This window comes from Physella acuta, unplaced genomic scaffold (genome assembly GCF_028476545.2).
Source record: "Physella acuta isolate Inbredline_101_S28 unplaced genomic scaffold, ASM2847654v3 ptg000863l, whole genome shotgun sequence".
In the NCBI taxonomy this organism is placed as follows: Eukaryota; Metazoa; Mollusca; class Gastropoda; family Physidae; genus Physella; species Physella acuta.
The window spans coordinates 597,717-613,880 of record NW_026732380.1 but is presented as its reverse complement, the minus strand read 5'-3'; the positions used below and the strand labels follow the sequence as shown (position 1 = coordinate 613,880).

The 16,164-nt window shown below is 40.1% G+C and overlaps 1 protein-coding gene across 5 annotated transcripts in view; it reads left to right on the top strand.

The window, feature by feature from the left end:
* The first annotated feature begins 3,147 nt into the window (after positions 1–3,147).
* LOC131952270 (epidermal growth factor receptor kinase substrate 8) overlaps positions 3,148–16,164 on the top strand; it is a 65,390-nt gene continuing 52,373 nt past the window's right edge. For 4 of the 5 annotated variants that reach the window (XM_059314865.1, XM_059314871.1, XM_059314870.1 and 1 more), the window contains exons 1-3: positions 3,148–3,279; positions 12,237–12,344; positions 14,145–14,180. In XM_059314865.1, the coding sequence (XP_059170848.1) occupies positions 12,274–12,344; positions 14,145–14,180 (107 nt within the window). In that variant the 5' untranslated portion in view covers positions 3,148–3,279; positions 12,237–12,273. Of the gene's footprint in view, positions 3,280–12,236; positions 12,345–12,731; positions 12,758–14,144; positions 14,181–16,164 lie in introns of those variants that run through there. The other variant, XM_059314866.1, reaches the window with a different exon arrangement.

The window sequence follows — 16,164 nt, the reverse complement described above, 5'->3', positions numbered from 1 at the left end:
GCCAGTTTTCTGTTTACTTTGGAGTTTCATGCTGTACTTTTTCAGACTTAACATCCAATCAACTAGTTGGATGTTGTACAACATCAGACCTAACATCCAATCAACTAGTTGGATGTTGTACAACATCAGACCTAACATCCAATCAACTAGTTGGATGTTGTACAACATCAGACCAACATCCAATCAACTAGTTGGATGTTGTACAACATCAGACCAACATCCAATCAACTAGTTGGATGTTGTACAACATCAGACCAACATCCAATCAACTAGTTGGATGTTGTACAACATCAGACCTAACATCCAATCAACTAGTTGAATGTTGTACAACATAACATCAGACCTAACATTCAATCAACTAGTTGGATGTTGTACAACATCAGACCAACATCCAATCAACTAGTTGGATGTTGTACAACATCAGACCTAACATCCAATCAACTAGTTGAATGTTGTACAACATAACATCAGACCTAACATTCAATCAACTAGTTGGATGTTGTACAACATCAGACCTAACATTCAATCAACTAGTTGGATGTTGTTGTCAATTTACAACATCATACCTAACATTCAATCAACTAGTTGAATGTTGTACAACATAACATCAGACCTAACATCCAATCAACTAGTTGGATGTTGTACAACATCAGACCAACATCCAATCAACTAGTTGGATGTTGTACAACATCAGACCAACATCCAATCAACTAGTTGGATGTTGTACAACATCAGACCAACATCCAATCAACTAGTTGGATGTTGTACAACATCAGACCTAACATCCAATCAACTAGTTGAATGTTGTACAACATAACATCAGACCTAACATTCAATCAACTAGTTGGATGTTGTACAACATCAGACCAACATCCAATCAACTAGTTGGATGTTGTACAACATCAGACCTAACATCCAATCAACTAGTTGAATGTTGTACAACATAACATCAGACCTAACATTCAATCAACTAGTTGGATGTTGTACAACATCAGACCTAACATTCAATCAACTAGTTGGATGTTGTTGTCAATTTACAACATCATACCTAACATTCAATCAACTAGTTGAATGTTGTACAACATAACATCAGACCTAACATCCAATCAACTAGTTGGATGTTGTACAACATCAGACCTAACATTCAATCAACTAGTTGGATGTTGTTGTCAATTTACAACATCATACCTAACATTCAATCAACTAGTTGAATGTTGTACAACATAACATCAGACCTAACATCCAATCAACTAGTGGGATGTTGTACAACATCATACCTAACATCCAATCAACTAGTTGGATGTTGTTGTCAATTTACAACATCAGACCTAACATCCAATCAACTAGTTGGATGTTGTACAACATCAGACCTAACATCCAATCAACTAGTTGGATGTTGTTGTCAATTTACAACATCAGACCTAACATCCAATCAACTAGTTGGATGTTGTACAACATCAGACCTAACATCCAATCAACTAGTTGGATGTTGTACAACATCAGACCTAACATCCTATCAACTAGTTGGATGTTGTACAACATCAGACCTGTTGGATGTTGTTGCCGACTACAGCTTACAAATATCAGATTTAACGGTCAATATGACAAATGTATTTTCCCACATTGCATATTACACTGGGCAAATATTTGTTGACGTGGTACAGCCCTGCTGTCCAGCCATCTTTAGTTTTTCAGGCAAGAATATTTAGAACAACATGGAAGAAGATTATACTATTACATATTCTTAATGATCGTATGTTGGAAATTGGAAGTAATCGGTGAACTTCCATATACAGTAAAATACGAGACGAAATCCCATTTTACAACTTTAAGGCACACCATAGGTACACAATGGAAACATTATTTGTTTGTATATTAAAGTAATTTCCACTTTTCAGTACAAAATTAGATAGCGACTTTGGTATAATGGTGACCAATAATAAAATGGTCCAAGTTGTTGTGTGAGATCTATCGAGGTCTGGATCTATATAATAAAATATAATTGCATTTCGCCTGCTCCATTCTAAAGAGATGTTTAAAAAAATGGATTGTTGACAGAATGAGGGTTAGGGGTCGTCCACAAACGACGCCGCGATCAATGTGGTTATAGTGAGGGATGAGAAAGGGGAGGAGGGGTCAGAGGCGTAGCTAGGGGAGGGCGGGTGGGGTAGCGGCCCCAAGCGCCGACCTTAGGGGGCGCCGAACGGGGTTGGAATTTAAAAAAAAAAAAAAAAACATTTCTAGCTGACATCAATTATTTGACATCAGCATAAAAAACGTGATTGGTAAAAAGCGCCCCCGCCTTTTCTAATTTGGGGGAGGGCGGCGCTTTTGCGCTGGAATGGGTCGCTACGCCTCTAAGGGGTGGGTTGGGTTTAAAAGTCTGCATCAGTTATGGATTACCCCCTTCCCCCCTCCCCGAATATTTTTTTAAATTGGAATATGCACACAATAACCAACAAAAATATATTAACAGACACGATTCACTAGCTGAATATTGGAAATGTATTTATTTTCCCAGCTACAGTTACAGTGTTATAGCCCCCCCCCCCCCTCCCTCCCCCGACGAGAGAAAAAAAAACATAATTTAGATAGAAAATTAGAAAATACTTTTAAATCAGTAGCCTCCACCCCCTTCCTCCGTAAATTATAAGGTGTACCTCCAGTAGTTTTCAAGTGCCCACCACCCCCTCCTTTAAAAAAAGAGAGAAAGATGCCTGAAAGAAAGCCTAGATGATTGTTTTCTCGATTAGGTTTTCATCCACTACCCTCAGCCCAAACATAAACTGATGAGTTGAGCATCGCACAATATTATAAAAATATCTCGACATAGGTCTACATTATATAGGCCTAACTCGGTCTAAGAAATGAATCACGTAGAGTGCATTATAAAATAACTGTCACACAAAGCAATGTGACCTCGCCCATAATAACCCATAACATTTACCCAGATTTAGCAGCTTAGGTGTGCTAATCGTTAAATTTTACCTTGCGTAGATTTTGTTACAATTTTTATCGTATTTAATAAATTATCATCTTAACTATATACATTATGGTTGTAATAAGTGTATATTTAATATTTAAATTACTATTTCGAAACAAGTGAAAGCAAGTATAATTTGGCCTGACGTAAAAATCTGGGTGTTGAGATATTTTTGGAAGGAAAGAAGGTGTGTCGCTTACCTTTCGGCTAGTTCCAGTGTTTGTCACAGCGTTAGTTACCAACTATTTTGTAATTTTCAGTGGCGACAAAGTCACTTAATAAAGATAAATCCATCTGTAAGTAGAACAAGTAGATTAGATCTCGCAGTAGATCTAGATCTATATTTTAAAATATTGTTTTTAACACATGTCCAATATTAGATTCTAGATCTAGTCTAGATCTAGAATAGATCTACTTCGTAGTTGTTTGTTACTCTCTCTTGGTTTTTAAGACAGTCTGCTGAATTTCTTTTCAGTCTTCTCTAAGTTGAACTTGGATATTACTTAATACTTACTAAGTATTACTTAGTCTTAGCTTAGACTTTAGACATAAACACTTAATTTAGTCTTACGTAAACTAAGCTATACTTAAGTTAAGTCATACTCATAACTGAATCTCATATTTTAATTATTAGGCCCAAGCCCAGGCCTAGATCTACTAGCCTAATTAATAATTTTATTTAGGCCTAGCAATTAGGCCTATATATATATATTAATATTACTGTTAACTTTTAACAACTAACAACTATTGGATAATTATTAATTAGTTAATAATTAGGCCTAGATCTATAGCCTACTAATTAATTTATAGGCCTAATTAATCGTAATTACAATTAGGTCTAGGGCCTAGGGCATATGTTTTACTAACTATTAGTTATGTATGTAGTATGTAGGCCTACTATAGTAGTTAACAATAGGCCTATTTAATTTTAATTCTTGTTTTTATAGGCCTATAGGGTCTACAAAAAACTCTACATATAGGCCCTATACTTTTTATAGGCCTATAAGTTAGTAAATTCATTTTTAATTATCAGATGTATTTTTATTACTCATTAAGAGTCATTAGTTAATTAGTATAGTAGAGAGCATAGGCCTACATTATGTCACGATTTTTAGAGTTTGCCTATCCATAATAAAATTTACTTAGGATCATAACTTAGCCTAAGTAACTAGGCTCCTATAAGATTTAGTCTAGTTTTTAGATCTAACAAGCCTAATCGAAACTATAATCAAACAGCACTACCAATAAACTGGCTTAGTAACTATATTTTCTACCTATAACCTATTATTATCATTAATGCACACAGTTGTAAACTACACTACAGACTACTCTGAAGTAGATTATGTCTCTCTCTAAACGTCTAGACTATAGATCAACTCACAACAGACAGACGTTAGCTTAGCCTGTAGAGAAGGTTTAGTTTTAGTCTCATAGTTAGCAGTCACAAACTTAGTTTTAGTCTCATAGTAAGCAGACACAAACTTAGGCTCTAATATACACATATGTAGATCTACTGACCCAAGCTTACTGAGGTGCATTTTTAGATTTTATTAGCTCAATATACGACCATTCATACATGTTACATGATTCTTTATTTTGTTAAGCAGCTATATTACTGTTGTTAGTAATAATAAAACAGTTTTAGGCCCTAATAATCAGCAATGTTATGTCAATGTTAGGATCTAGATATGGTAGTCAAGAATATTAGTTGTAGTTTTTGTTTACAAGTTAGTTCCTGAATTATCTGTTATCAGTGTTATCTTACTGTGGTGGGAGGTCTACTAACATGGACACTATTAGTATATTACTCAACTATTAGTGTATGCTTAGTTAAGTTGATCATGTTTAAGTTCAACTAAGCTTATGGGTCATTTGTAAATGTTATCATGCTTTTTTTGACCTTCCTTCTGTCACACATTGTCACAAAACACCAGACCCTCCCACCTTTAATGATATCACACCTCAGCCTACTAAAAAAAATGACGAGATCTTTCTAAATCTAAAATATTGACTATATAGAGTAAATTAATCAATTTGTATTACAATTTACTGAAACAGGTTTCTAAAATGCAAAATATTGGCAAAATTCAGTTGCTAACATTACTTTTTTAAAATGCAAGTGTGATGTCACACAATCTGAACCCTTTCTTCCCAACGTCACACATCATGAAAAAATTACGAACCTCCTCTTTTCAAGGAGCAGGTAATCGTCTTTTAGATATCGTGAGCTACTGATGTTGTTATAAAGCTAATATTTTTAGTCGTGTAAACTTCATAAATTAGTAATCGCTAAAAAGTAAAACAAAAAAAAAACAAAATACGTTTATAGCAACAAGCTTTTAAATGCAGGGAAAATAAGAAAATAAAACTAATTTACTTTCTTTAATAAAAGCTTTGGTTGCTCATGAGATCTTTTACATATTTTAGCGACAAAAGCTTTTATTAAAGAAATTAAAACAGTTTTATTTTCTTTATGTCAGTGCATTTAAAAGCTTGTCACTATAAAGTTTTTTATATTTGTTTTATATTTAGTTACATTTATTTATATGCAAATAGTCGGCACTAAATTTGTTGTTGATGTCAATGGTCATTGTGGTGTGTAGAGGTCAATGGTCATTGTGGTGTGTAGAGGTCAATGACAATGGTCAGTGTGGTGTGTAGAGGTCAATGGTCATTGTGGTGTGTAGAGGTCAATGGTCAGTGTGGTGTGTAGAGGTCAATGGTCAGTGTGGTGTGTAGAGGTCAATGGTCAGTGTGGTGTGTAGAGGTCAATGGTCATTGTGGTGTGTAGAGGTCAATGGTCAGTGTGGTGTGTAGAGGTCAATGGTCATTGTGGTGTGTAGTGGTCAATGGGTCAGTGTGGTGTGTAGAGGTCAATGGGTCAGTGTGGTGTGTAGAGGTCAATGGTCAATGTGGTGTGTAGAGGTCAATGGTCAGTGTGGTGTGTAGTGGTCAGTGTGGTGTGTAAATATTTAGTAATAAAAAAATGACTGTGAACTATATTTAAACATTCTTTAAAAGAAAAAGAAAATAATTTAAAGGGTGAACTGACATACCTTATCTGTTCAATACTTCCTTATCTGTCAAATAACAATAAAAATACTGGCCTATGTCTGAGATTCATGGTTTCTGTCATAGTGTTTATACTATTTTGTAGTAAGTTACTTTATGTTGCTATCATCAGACCCATTGTTATATATATTGTGAGGTGTCAGGGTCTTCACATAACAAGGTCTGTCTGTAGGACCCCATGGTCTGTAGGACCCCAGGGTCTCTCTGTAGGTAGGACCCCCAGGGTCTGTCTCTACGTAGGACCTCATGGTCTGTCTGTCGGTAGGACCCCAGGGTCTATTTGTAGGGAGGACCCCAGGGTCTGTCTGTAGGTAGGACCCCAGGGTCTGTCTGTAGGTAGGACCCCATGGTCTGTCTGTAGGTAAGACAGGGTCTGTCTGTAGGTAGGACCCCAGGGTCTGTCTGTAGGTAGGACCCCATGGTCTGTCTGTAGGTAGGACCCTATGGTCTGTCTGTAGGTAGGACCCCAGTGTCTGTCTGTAGGTAGGACCCCATGGTCTGTCTGTAGTAGGACCCCAGGGTCTGTCTATAGGTAGGACCCCATGGTCTGTCTGTAGGTAGGACCCCAGGGTCTGTCTATAGGTAGGACCCCATGGTCTGTCTGTAGGTAGGACCCCATGGTCTGTCTGTAGGTAGGACCCCAGGGTCTGTCTGTAGGTAGGACATTATGGTCTGTCTGTAGGTAGGACCTCGGGGTCTGTCTGTAGGTAGGACCCCATGGTCTGTCTGTAGGTAGGACCCCAGGGTCTGTCTGTAGGTAGGACCCCATGGTCTGTCTGTAGGTAGGACCTCGGGGTCTGTCTGTAGGTAGGACCCCATGGTCTGTCTGTAGGTAGGACCTCGGGGTCTGTCTGTAGGTAGGACCCCATGGTCTGTCTGTAGGTAGGACCCCATGGTCTGTCTGTAGGTAGGACCTCGGGGTCTGTCTGTAGGTAGGACCCCATGGTCTGTCTGTAGGTAGGACCCCAGGGTCTGTCTGTAGGTAGGACCCCAGTGTCTGTCTGTAGGTAGGACCCCATGGTCTGTCTGTAGGTAGGACCCCATGGTCTGTCTGTAGTAGGACCCCAGGGTCTGTCTATAGGTAGGACCCCATGGTCTGTCTGTAGGTAGGACCCCAGGGTCTGTCTATAGGTAGGACCCCATGGTCTGTCTGTAGGTAGGACCCCATGGTCTGTCTGTAGGTAGGACCCCAGGGTCTGTCTGTAGGTAGGACATTATGGTCTGTCTGTAGGTAGGACCTCGGGGTCTGTCTGTAGGTAGGACCCCATGGTCTGTCTGTAGGTAGGACCCCAGGGTCTGTCTGTAGGTAGGACCCCATGGTCTGTCTGTAGGTAGGACCTCGGGGTCTGTCTGTAGGTAGGACCCCATGGTCTGTCTGTAGGTAGGACCTCGGGGTCTGTCTGTAGGTAGGACCCCATGGTCTGTCTGTAGGTAGGACCCCATGGTCTGTCTGTAGGTAGGACCTCGGGGTCTGTCTGTAGGTAGGACCCCATGGTCTGTCTGTAGGTAGGACCCCAGGGTCTGTCTGTAGGTAGGACCCCAGTGTCTGTCTGTAGGTAGGACCCCATGGTCTGTCTGTAGGTAGGACCCCATGGTCTGTCTGTAGGTAGGACCCCAGGGTCTGTCTGTAGGTAGGACATTATGGTCTGTCTGTAGGTAGGACCTCGGGGTCTGTCTGTAGGTAGGACCCCATGGTCTGTCTGTAGGTAGGACCCCATGGTCTGTCTGTAGGTAGGACCCCATGGTCTGTCTGTAGGTAGGACCCCAGGGTCTGTCTGTAGGTAGGACAGTGTCTGTCTGTAGGTAGGACCCCAGGGTCTGTCTGTAGGTAGGACAGTGTCTGTCTGTAGGTAGGACCCCAGGGTCTGTCTGTAGGTAGGACCCCAGGGTCTGTCTGTAGGTAGGACAGTGTCTGTCTGTAGGTAGGACCCCAGGGTCTGTCTGTAGGTAGGACCCCATGGTCTGTCTGTAGGTAGGACCCCATGGTCTGTCTGTAGTAGGACCCCAGGGTCTGTCTATAGGTAGGACCCCATGGTCTGTCTGTAGGTAGGACCCCATGGTCTGTCTGTAGGTAGGACCCCATGGTCTGTCTGTAGGTAGGACCCCAGGGTCTGTCTGTATGGTCTTTATACAGTAAAGTAATGGCTGAATCAGCTTGTCCGACTGTGGCCAATGAACCGCACCACTGAACTTTGAAGCAGCACGGCAAATCTCGGCCGTGTATTGTGTCTGGCGGATTGTTCTCACCGACTAGCGCATGTATAGAGCCGTGCCAGCTGATCTGAGCCAATCAACATGATCCGTATCGATCTCACACGAGAGGCCATGCGTGCCCCCACTCTATTAAAGCTCGTCTGTTGTTGTCTGACACTTGCTGGTTGATTGAATGGTCAACATTCGCTAGTTGAGCTGGAGCTGGTCACGTGATCTGTAAATCCCATTCCTGGTTTGTATTCAAACAACACCGGCTTTTTACTTTGTATTTGTCTGTTCGCCTTTTGCCTTGGCCAATTTGCATTTTCTCGCTGTGTCAACGCATTGATAATTACGGGACTCATGAATTCATAACAACTGTCTTGTTGTGCAAGTTTTCAGATTGTAACACCATAGTTCGACATCCAGTTAGCCAGTTGTAGGGCAGTGCCATAGCGACCCATGCCGGCGCCCTATCACTATTGGCATTGCGCCCCCAACCCCATTTATAAATTTAAATAGTCGTTCGCAGTGACAAAAAAGCCCCCACCCCCCCCCCCCCCCACACACACACACTTAAAAAAACAAAAACAACGTCGCCGCTTTCTGCCAGCAACTGTCCGTTTGAACTTTTTACTTTATTTCATACAATTGATGTAGAAAATAGTTAAATCAGTCCGTTCAGACGAGTAGCAGTTTAATTCTTAACTGTGTACTTCAGGATTGCAGCTCAAAATGAACTTAGTATTTCTTTCTATCTTTTCGGCGCCCGGGGTGGCCGCCCTACCCTAGCTACGCCTCTGCTTCAAGGGATAAGTTGTAGAAGATCTGTTGCACCAAGTCCAGTGGGCTGACAGAAGTCTGGATCAAAACGGCACCGGGACTATTGGATTGTTTAGTGGTCCCTGCTCCTGACCCCGGTACAGAATATAACATCGACACGATACAATATGGTCCTGCCGGCTTGGTCCTGAGTCCTTAAAGTTTATTCTGGGCAGCTGGTATGTCAGCTGTCGTATGTTATTTTATTCTGGCCCTGGGTGTACATGATTTATAGAGATGGTATCGCTTTACACGCCGCTTAGCAAGTATTATGGTATCGATTTGAGAAACATAGAAGCCCAGATGTCGCTTGAGTGTGGTTAGGTTTCTAATCACATATTTGTTGTTTACCATTGGATGATACTAGCCACGACTTATGTGACTTGGGATAAAAAATAACGCAATTTTCTTGGAAATTGATTTCCGTGTTTATCACTGCAGGGAGTGGTGGCCTATACATTGTGTCATTGGTACACAGTTCGTTAGGTTATCATTGGTTTTGTGTTTGTGGTGCTTGACATTGGCCGTGTTTTACACAGTACTGGAGATTTAACTAATGAACGTGTTATCTTATTGTGTGTGGCTTACATCTGTCACAAGCCACGGTACATAATGTGGTAGAGATTACACAACCTGATATGTAATTGTGCCGTATTATGGGACGGCGTGGCCTAAGTGGGTGGGCGCTAGGCTGCTAACCCGACAGTCTCGAGTTCAAATCCGGGTCCAAGTCAGTAGAATGTCCCTGAGTCCACCCAGCTCTGATGGGTACCTAACTCAAGTTAGGGAAAGTAAAAGCGGCTGGGTAAAATGCTGGTCTTCCCTTCAAATGCCGAGGTCAAGAAACATGAACTCTACTTCATTGCTGTCATTATGTCTGTCTGTCTTGACCCCTGCTGTCATTATGTCGGTCTGTCTTGACCCCTGCTGCATTATGTCTGTCTTGACCCCTTCTGTCATTACTTACATAACGTGTTAAAGATTCCTCAACCTGAAATGTAGTTGTGTCGTGTAACATCTGTCACAGTTAGCCTTACATAATGCTCGTGTATTAGCGGCTTCCTTGAGTGTTGTCAGACTTGCTTGTCGCGACATTCTGATCCTTTACCTTAAATTAAGTTGTCGCTACGTTCACATTCGGATCCTTTATCTTAATATAAGTTGTCGCTACGTTCCATGCTAACTACAAAATGTTTATATACATTCGTTTTGTTGACTAAACTGTATGAACATTACTATAACGTAAATTTATCTGTCTGTATAGTGTATCTTGTGAACACGACTATAACGTAAATTTATCTGTCTGTATAGTGTATCTTGTGAACACGACTATAACGTAAGTTTATCTGTCTGTATAGTGTTTCTTGTGAACACGACTATAACGTAAATTTATCTGTATAGTGTATCTTGTGAACACGACTATAACGTAAATTTATCTGTCTGTATAGTGTATCTTGTGAACATGACTGTAACGTAAGTTTGTCTGTATAGTTTATCTTGTGAACATGACTGTAAGTCGTATGCGTGTCTGTACAGTGTATCTTTATGCTTCTATATCTCAGCTGTTAAAAAGTTTGATGATTCAAACAAAATTTTAATGAAATATAGATTGTATTTTGTTACCTTGTGCTTCATTCACACATATTAGCAACATGATGATAGTGTTGTTTTAGTCAAGTGTAGATTGTATTATAGATTGTGCAAATAACGGCCTGTTGTCATGATATCTGTAGCATATGACCCACTATCCCGCTCTATAGCTTGTTTGTACTAAACCAAGGAAGTGTTTACAACGTTATAATATTTATGTCCTGCTATTTTAGTCGCTGGAAGATTAATCCACCGTCCAATTGTACCTTGGTTGGACTCGCGCTGTTAAGTAGATAGGCGGTGTGTGGGCGGGGGGGGGGGGGGGTGTCGTTTTGGGGTGAGGTGTAAGTTAAGTTTGTGTGACGTCGTTTTTGGGTGGGGGTGTAAGTTTGTATTATGTCATATGGTGGAGGGGTGTAAGTTTTTGTAATGATTGGGGGGGGGGGGCAGTTATACAGTGGCCACAGGGAGTGTGTTCTAAATTTGTCCAACACCATATGTCAACAAACAATGCCGCACGTAGCTAGTTCTTCTCTGCCAGTTTAGGCCAGACTAGGCTACTAGGTAGATGACGCTACCTCATTTTAGACTGACCCAGAGGATCGCGGTCTCGTCTTGTCGGAAGAATAATTTCAACCGTCGTGAAATGTTTGTTCACAAATATGGAGTGATATATCCTACAAGAGTTCGCGCTGGCCTTAGATCATATGACATGTATTACACCAGTTGCTCAACAAATGTTACGTAACAGTCATGTATAAACAGGGGAGCTAAACAAGTTTATTGTAGATACGATTACCTCCCATACCGCCGTTTTACATCTTCCATTGACTTGAGTGGCGGCCCGTGAATAGATATGGTTGCTGTTTTATTTTTAAAACGTGAAGTTTAAACACAGGCGTAGCCGTATCATATGCTGTCATTATGTCTGTCTAACGTGACCCCTGCTGTCATTATGTCTGTCTGACTTGACCCCTGCTGTCATTATGTCTGTCTGACTTGACCCCTGCTGTCATTATGTCTGTCTAACTTGACCCCTGCTGTCATTTTTTTCCGTCTGACTTGACTCTGTCAATAGAACAACTGTAAAATCAGTCATGGGAATCAAGCAAATTGCTGTAATTTAAGATCTATAAAACGGACCGTAAAACCTTAAATTCTATGGAGTACGTTCTCAGTATCACGTTTGCATAGTGTGAAAATACAGTACAGAGGTAAACGTGTATAGCACATAGAGTAGATAGTTAGGATTGTATTTTAGCACATAGAGTTACATGTGCTTTATTTCACAAATAGAGTAGAAAGTTTGATGTGTCCAAGAGTTGACATGTGTTTAACCTTTAACCTTCCCCAGTGATTCCCCCACCACCAGAACCAGGCACTAGTCTAGTATGCCCAGTCTGGTTGAGTAGAAAGTTTGATGTGTCCAAGAGTTGACATGTGTTTAACCTTTGACCTTCCCCAGTGATTCCCCCACCACCAGAACCAGGCACTAGTCTAGTATGCCCAGTCTGGTAGAGTAGAAAGTTTGATGTGTCCAAGAGTTGACATGTGTTTAACCTTTGACCTTCCCCAGTGATTCCCCCACCACCAGAACCAGGCACTAGTCTAGTATGCCCAGTCTGGTTGCAGGGCGAGACATGAACAGCTATGACTATTCCAGGATGAATGGGATTACATCCAAGTAAGTACAGCTTCACATAGTAGAGGATTAGATTAACTCTATATAAGATAAATGGGATTACATCCAAGTAAGTACAGCTTCACATGGTAGAGGATTAGATTAACTCTATATAGTTGTATGGGACTATTCCAGGATGAATGGGATTACATCCAAGTAAGTACAGCTTCACATAGTAGAGGATTAGATTAACTCTATATAGTTGTGTATGAGACTATTCCAGGATGAATGGGATTACATCCAAGTAAGTACAGCTTCACATAGTAGAGGATTAGATTAACTCTATATAGTTGTATGAGACTATTCCAGGATGAATGGGATTACATCCAAGTAAGTACAGCTTCACATAGTAGAGGATTAGATTAACTCTATATAGTTGTATGAGACTATTCCAGGATGAATGGGATTACATCCAAGTAAGTACAGCTTCACATAGAAGAGGATTAGATTAACTTAGATTAAGTACAGTTTCACATTTCCTCTCTGCTCTGGAGAGTATAATTACATAGACTAATGTATTGTATAGTTGTAGTATATTGTATCTACTACTTTATTGCTGTCATAAAGTAGCAAGATGTTACACTACATTCTATAAATACATACAAAAAAGTTTTGACCTGGAAATTACTTTTCTAAGTATCTACTACCTATCATAATGTATTGATGTATTTGTTAGTACTATATAGCTAGTATGTTGAAGTATATGTTATCACTTTCTATCTTTTAGTATATTTATGTATATTTTAATACTTTCTGGCTATGATAGCTATACCAACACTGAGCGCCTCTGTGATATACTATTGTAGGCCCTATAGAATGACTAAGTAAACATACCTTGTAGGTAATAAAAAATGTCCTAGGACTAATGATTCTCAGCTTTAGAACATTAGCATAAATCTCTCAGCTAGAGTTTTAAAGAAACTTTGAAGTCACAAGCAAGGTTCAAAGGTCATGTTTACTTTCTTTTAGTGTTGCTTTTATGCCTGTTGAAAGTCTTATGGTAGGTGTTATAAATATTGTGGCTTTATATTTTTTTCTTTAGCTTAGTTTTAAAAGAACTTCAACTTGTAAATGTTTTTTGAAACAAGTTGTCATATTTGTGACAGTGTGTACACATGCAACAGATGGATGTTTTGACAAGTATCACCTTATTGTGTCAGCTGATTTGTGTTACATCACAGTTTTGTATAACAGGTCATATTGTATCCCACTGTTGTGGTGATCAGTGATTTCTTCATGTTTGTTTGTTGTTTGACACACAATAAGTTACCCGAGTCACACAAGGTCAAAGTAGTGGTCTGGCATTCCTTAGTGATTTACCCCCCCCCCCCCCCCTTGGTAGTATGAGACATATTATTTCACATTATTTCTCAGAAAGTCACTGCTAGTGATTACCCCCCTTAAGTAGTCAGACATATAGTGCTTACTTTTGCTTAGTCAAACTCCTAGTGACTACTCCCCTTTGGTAGACCCCTAGTGATTACTCCCCTTTAGTAGTCAGACATGTGGTTATTAGCTCCCCTTAGTAGTCAAACTCCTAGTGACTACTCCCCTTTAGTAGTCAGACATGTGGTTATTAGCTACCCTTAGTAGTCAAACTCCTAGTGACTACTCCCCTTTAGTAGTCAGACATGTGGTTATTAGCTCCCCTTAGTAGTCAAACTCCTAGTGACTACTCCCCTTTAGTAGTCAGACATGTGGTTATTAGCTCCCCTTTAGTTGTTATACTCCAAGTGATTACTCCCCCATTAGTATTAGATTAGCTCCACCTACATCTAACAGCTTTATTTTTGTTTCTTCCAGTGGTGGATTTGATCACTATAGAGATGATTTCACAAGGTAAGAACTTTGTGGGCTTAATCTGAATGGTGTGGATCTTTAGTGATTGGTTCTCTAATTGTTGTCTCTAATTAATAGTCTCTGATTTTTCTTCTCTAATTATTGGTTTCTAAATATGTGTCTCTAATTAGTAGTCTCTCATTAATAGTCTCTAATTGTGTGTCTTTAAGCATTGGTCTCTAATTTTCTTTGATTGTTGGTTCTATAATTGTTGTCTATGTTTCCATAACTCTAAATTTAAAATTAGAGGTGTTGAGCTTCACCACACACCATCTTACACTAAAAAAAATCATCAACCAAACTTGAGTTATGTTTATGGTTTTTTACAAACTCTAAACATTTTTCTACATACATAATACACATACAGGTACATCATTTTGTTAACAACAGGTAGTGCTGATAGAACTACATTACCTGGAAAATGACACAAGTTTGTGTTTGCCTGTAGCAATGTTTTCTACCAAGCACAACAATTCTACTGCAGACAGGAACCCCAGATATAATTCAATCAGCATACACACATAAAAAACCCTTTTTTAAAGGGATTAAGTATACTCCCTGGATTACGTATACTCCCTGGATTAAGTATACTCCCTGGATTAAGCCACGGCCATGGTCATTGAAATGCATTTTTTTAAACCTATTGTGTTAGAATTTTTGTTTCCACCGCCCAGGTAGATTTCATTACCTTGACATGAAATCTTTGCCTAAGTTTTGTTCTATGTGTAAGGTACAAGCTTTCTTGTGTCAGGGGTTGTGGGTCTATCATCTGTGTCAGTCAGGGGTTGTGGGTCTACAATCTGTGTCAGTCAGGGGTTGTGGGTTTACAATCTGTGTGTCAGGGGTTGTGGGTCTACAATCTGTGTGTCAGGGGTTGTGGGTCTACAATCTGTGTGTCAGTCAGGGGTTGTGGGTCTACAATCTGTGTCAGTCAGGGGTTGTGGGTCTACAATCTGTGTGTCAGTCAGGGGTTGTGGGTCTATAATCTGTGTGTCAGTCAGGGGTTGTGGGTCTACAATCTGTGTCAGTCAGGGGTTGTGGGTCTACAATCTGTGTGTCAGGGGTTGTGGGTCTACAATCTGTGTGTCAGTCAGGGGTTGTGGGTCTACAATCTGTGTGTCAGGGGTTGTGGGTCTACAATCTGTGTGTCAGGGGTTGTGGGTCTACAATCTGTGTGTCAGTCAGGGGTTGTGGGTCTACAATCTGTGTGTCAGGGGTTGTGGGTTACAATACATAAAGCAGTGATAGTAACTCGCAGCTGGAAACAATGTAATTACTTATTCTTTTATTTTTGTCTACCATAATCCTCATACAGTAACAATGTCTTTATACATTTCCGTTTAAACATGTCAGCCATAAGGCTCGTGCTCTATATAAGCCCCATCTTAACCTTATACACAGATACCATCGCCAGGGGCAAGGGATGTAACTCATTTCTCTTGGGTCTGATGAGAGAGAGAGTTATGCCCTTGACTCAAAATTTATGCAGGCACGCACCATAATCGTGGTCTCACTATTCAATGGGTTAGCTAGCTCGATTTTTTAATGATACGTAATTGATTGCTGATGTCACGATAATACGTGCTTACATGTGTACCCATACGTCTGTTTCATGCAACTTTCTAATAATTTTTTTACAAGTGAATAGAAACACAACATGCATTTAAGGGCAATACTACCTGTTCTATTTATAGTTCTCGTCATGCACGAATGGTTTGTATTGACGTTCAGTAATGTAGCTTTTGTGTTCTGTCTTTTGTAGCCTTTGTTGTGTCGGTGGCTTTCTTTTGATAGGAACACGTCACACAATAGCTATGTCCCTTCATATATTATTGTAATGTTTTGTTTGATAGACAAACACACTCGACTTTTTATTTCCATATTGCTCTGTTGTATGTTCTGAAGGAACACACTGTAAACAGTTTACCATCTGATTTGTTTCTAACGTAGTTCACACATCATCCACTGCCCACCCCCACCCCAC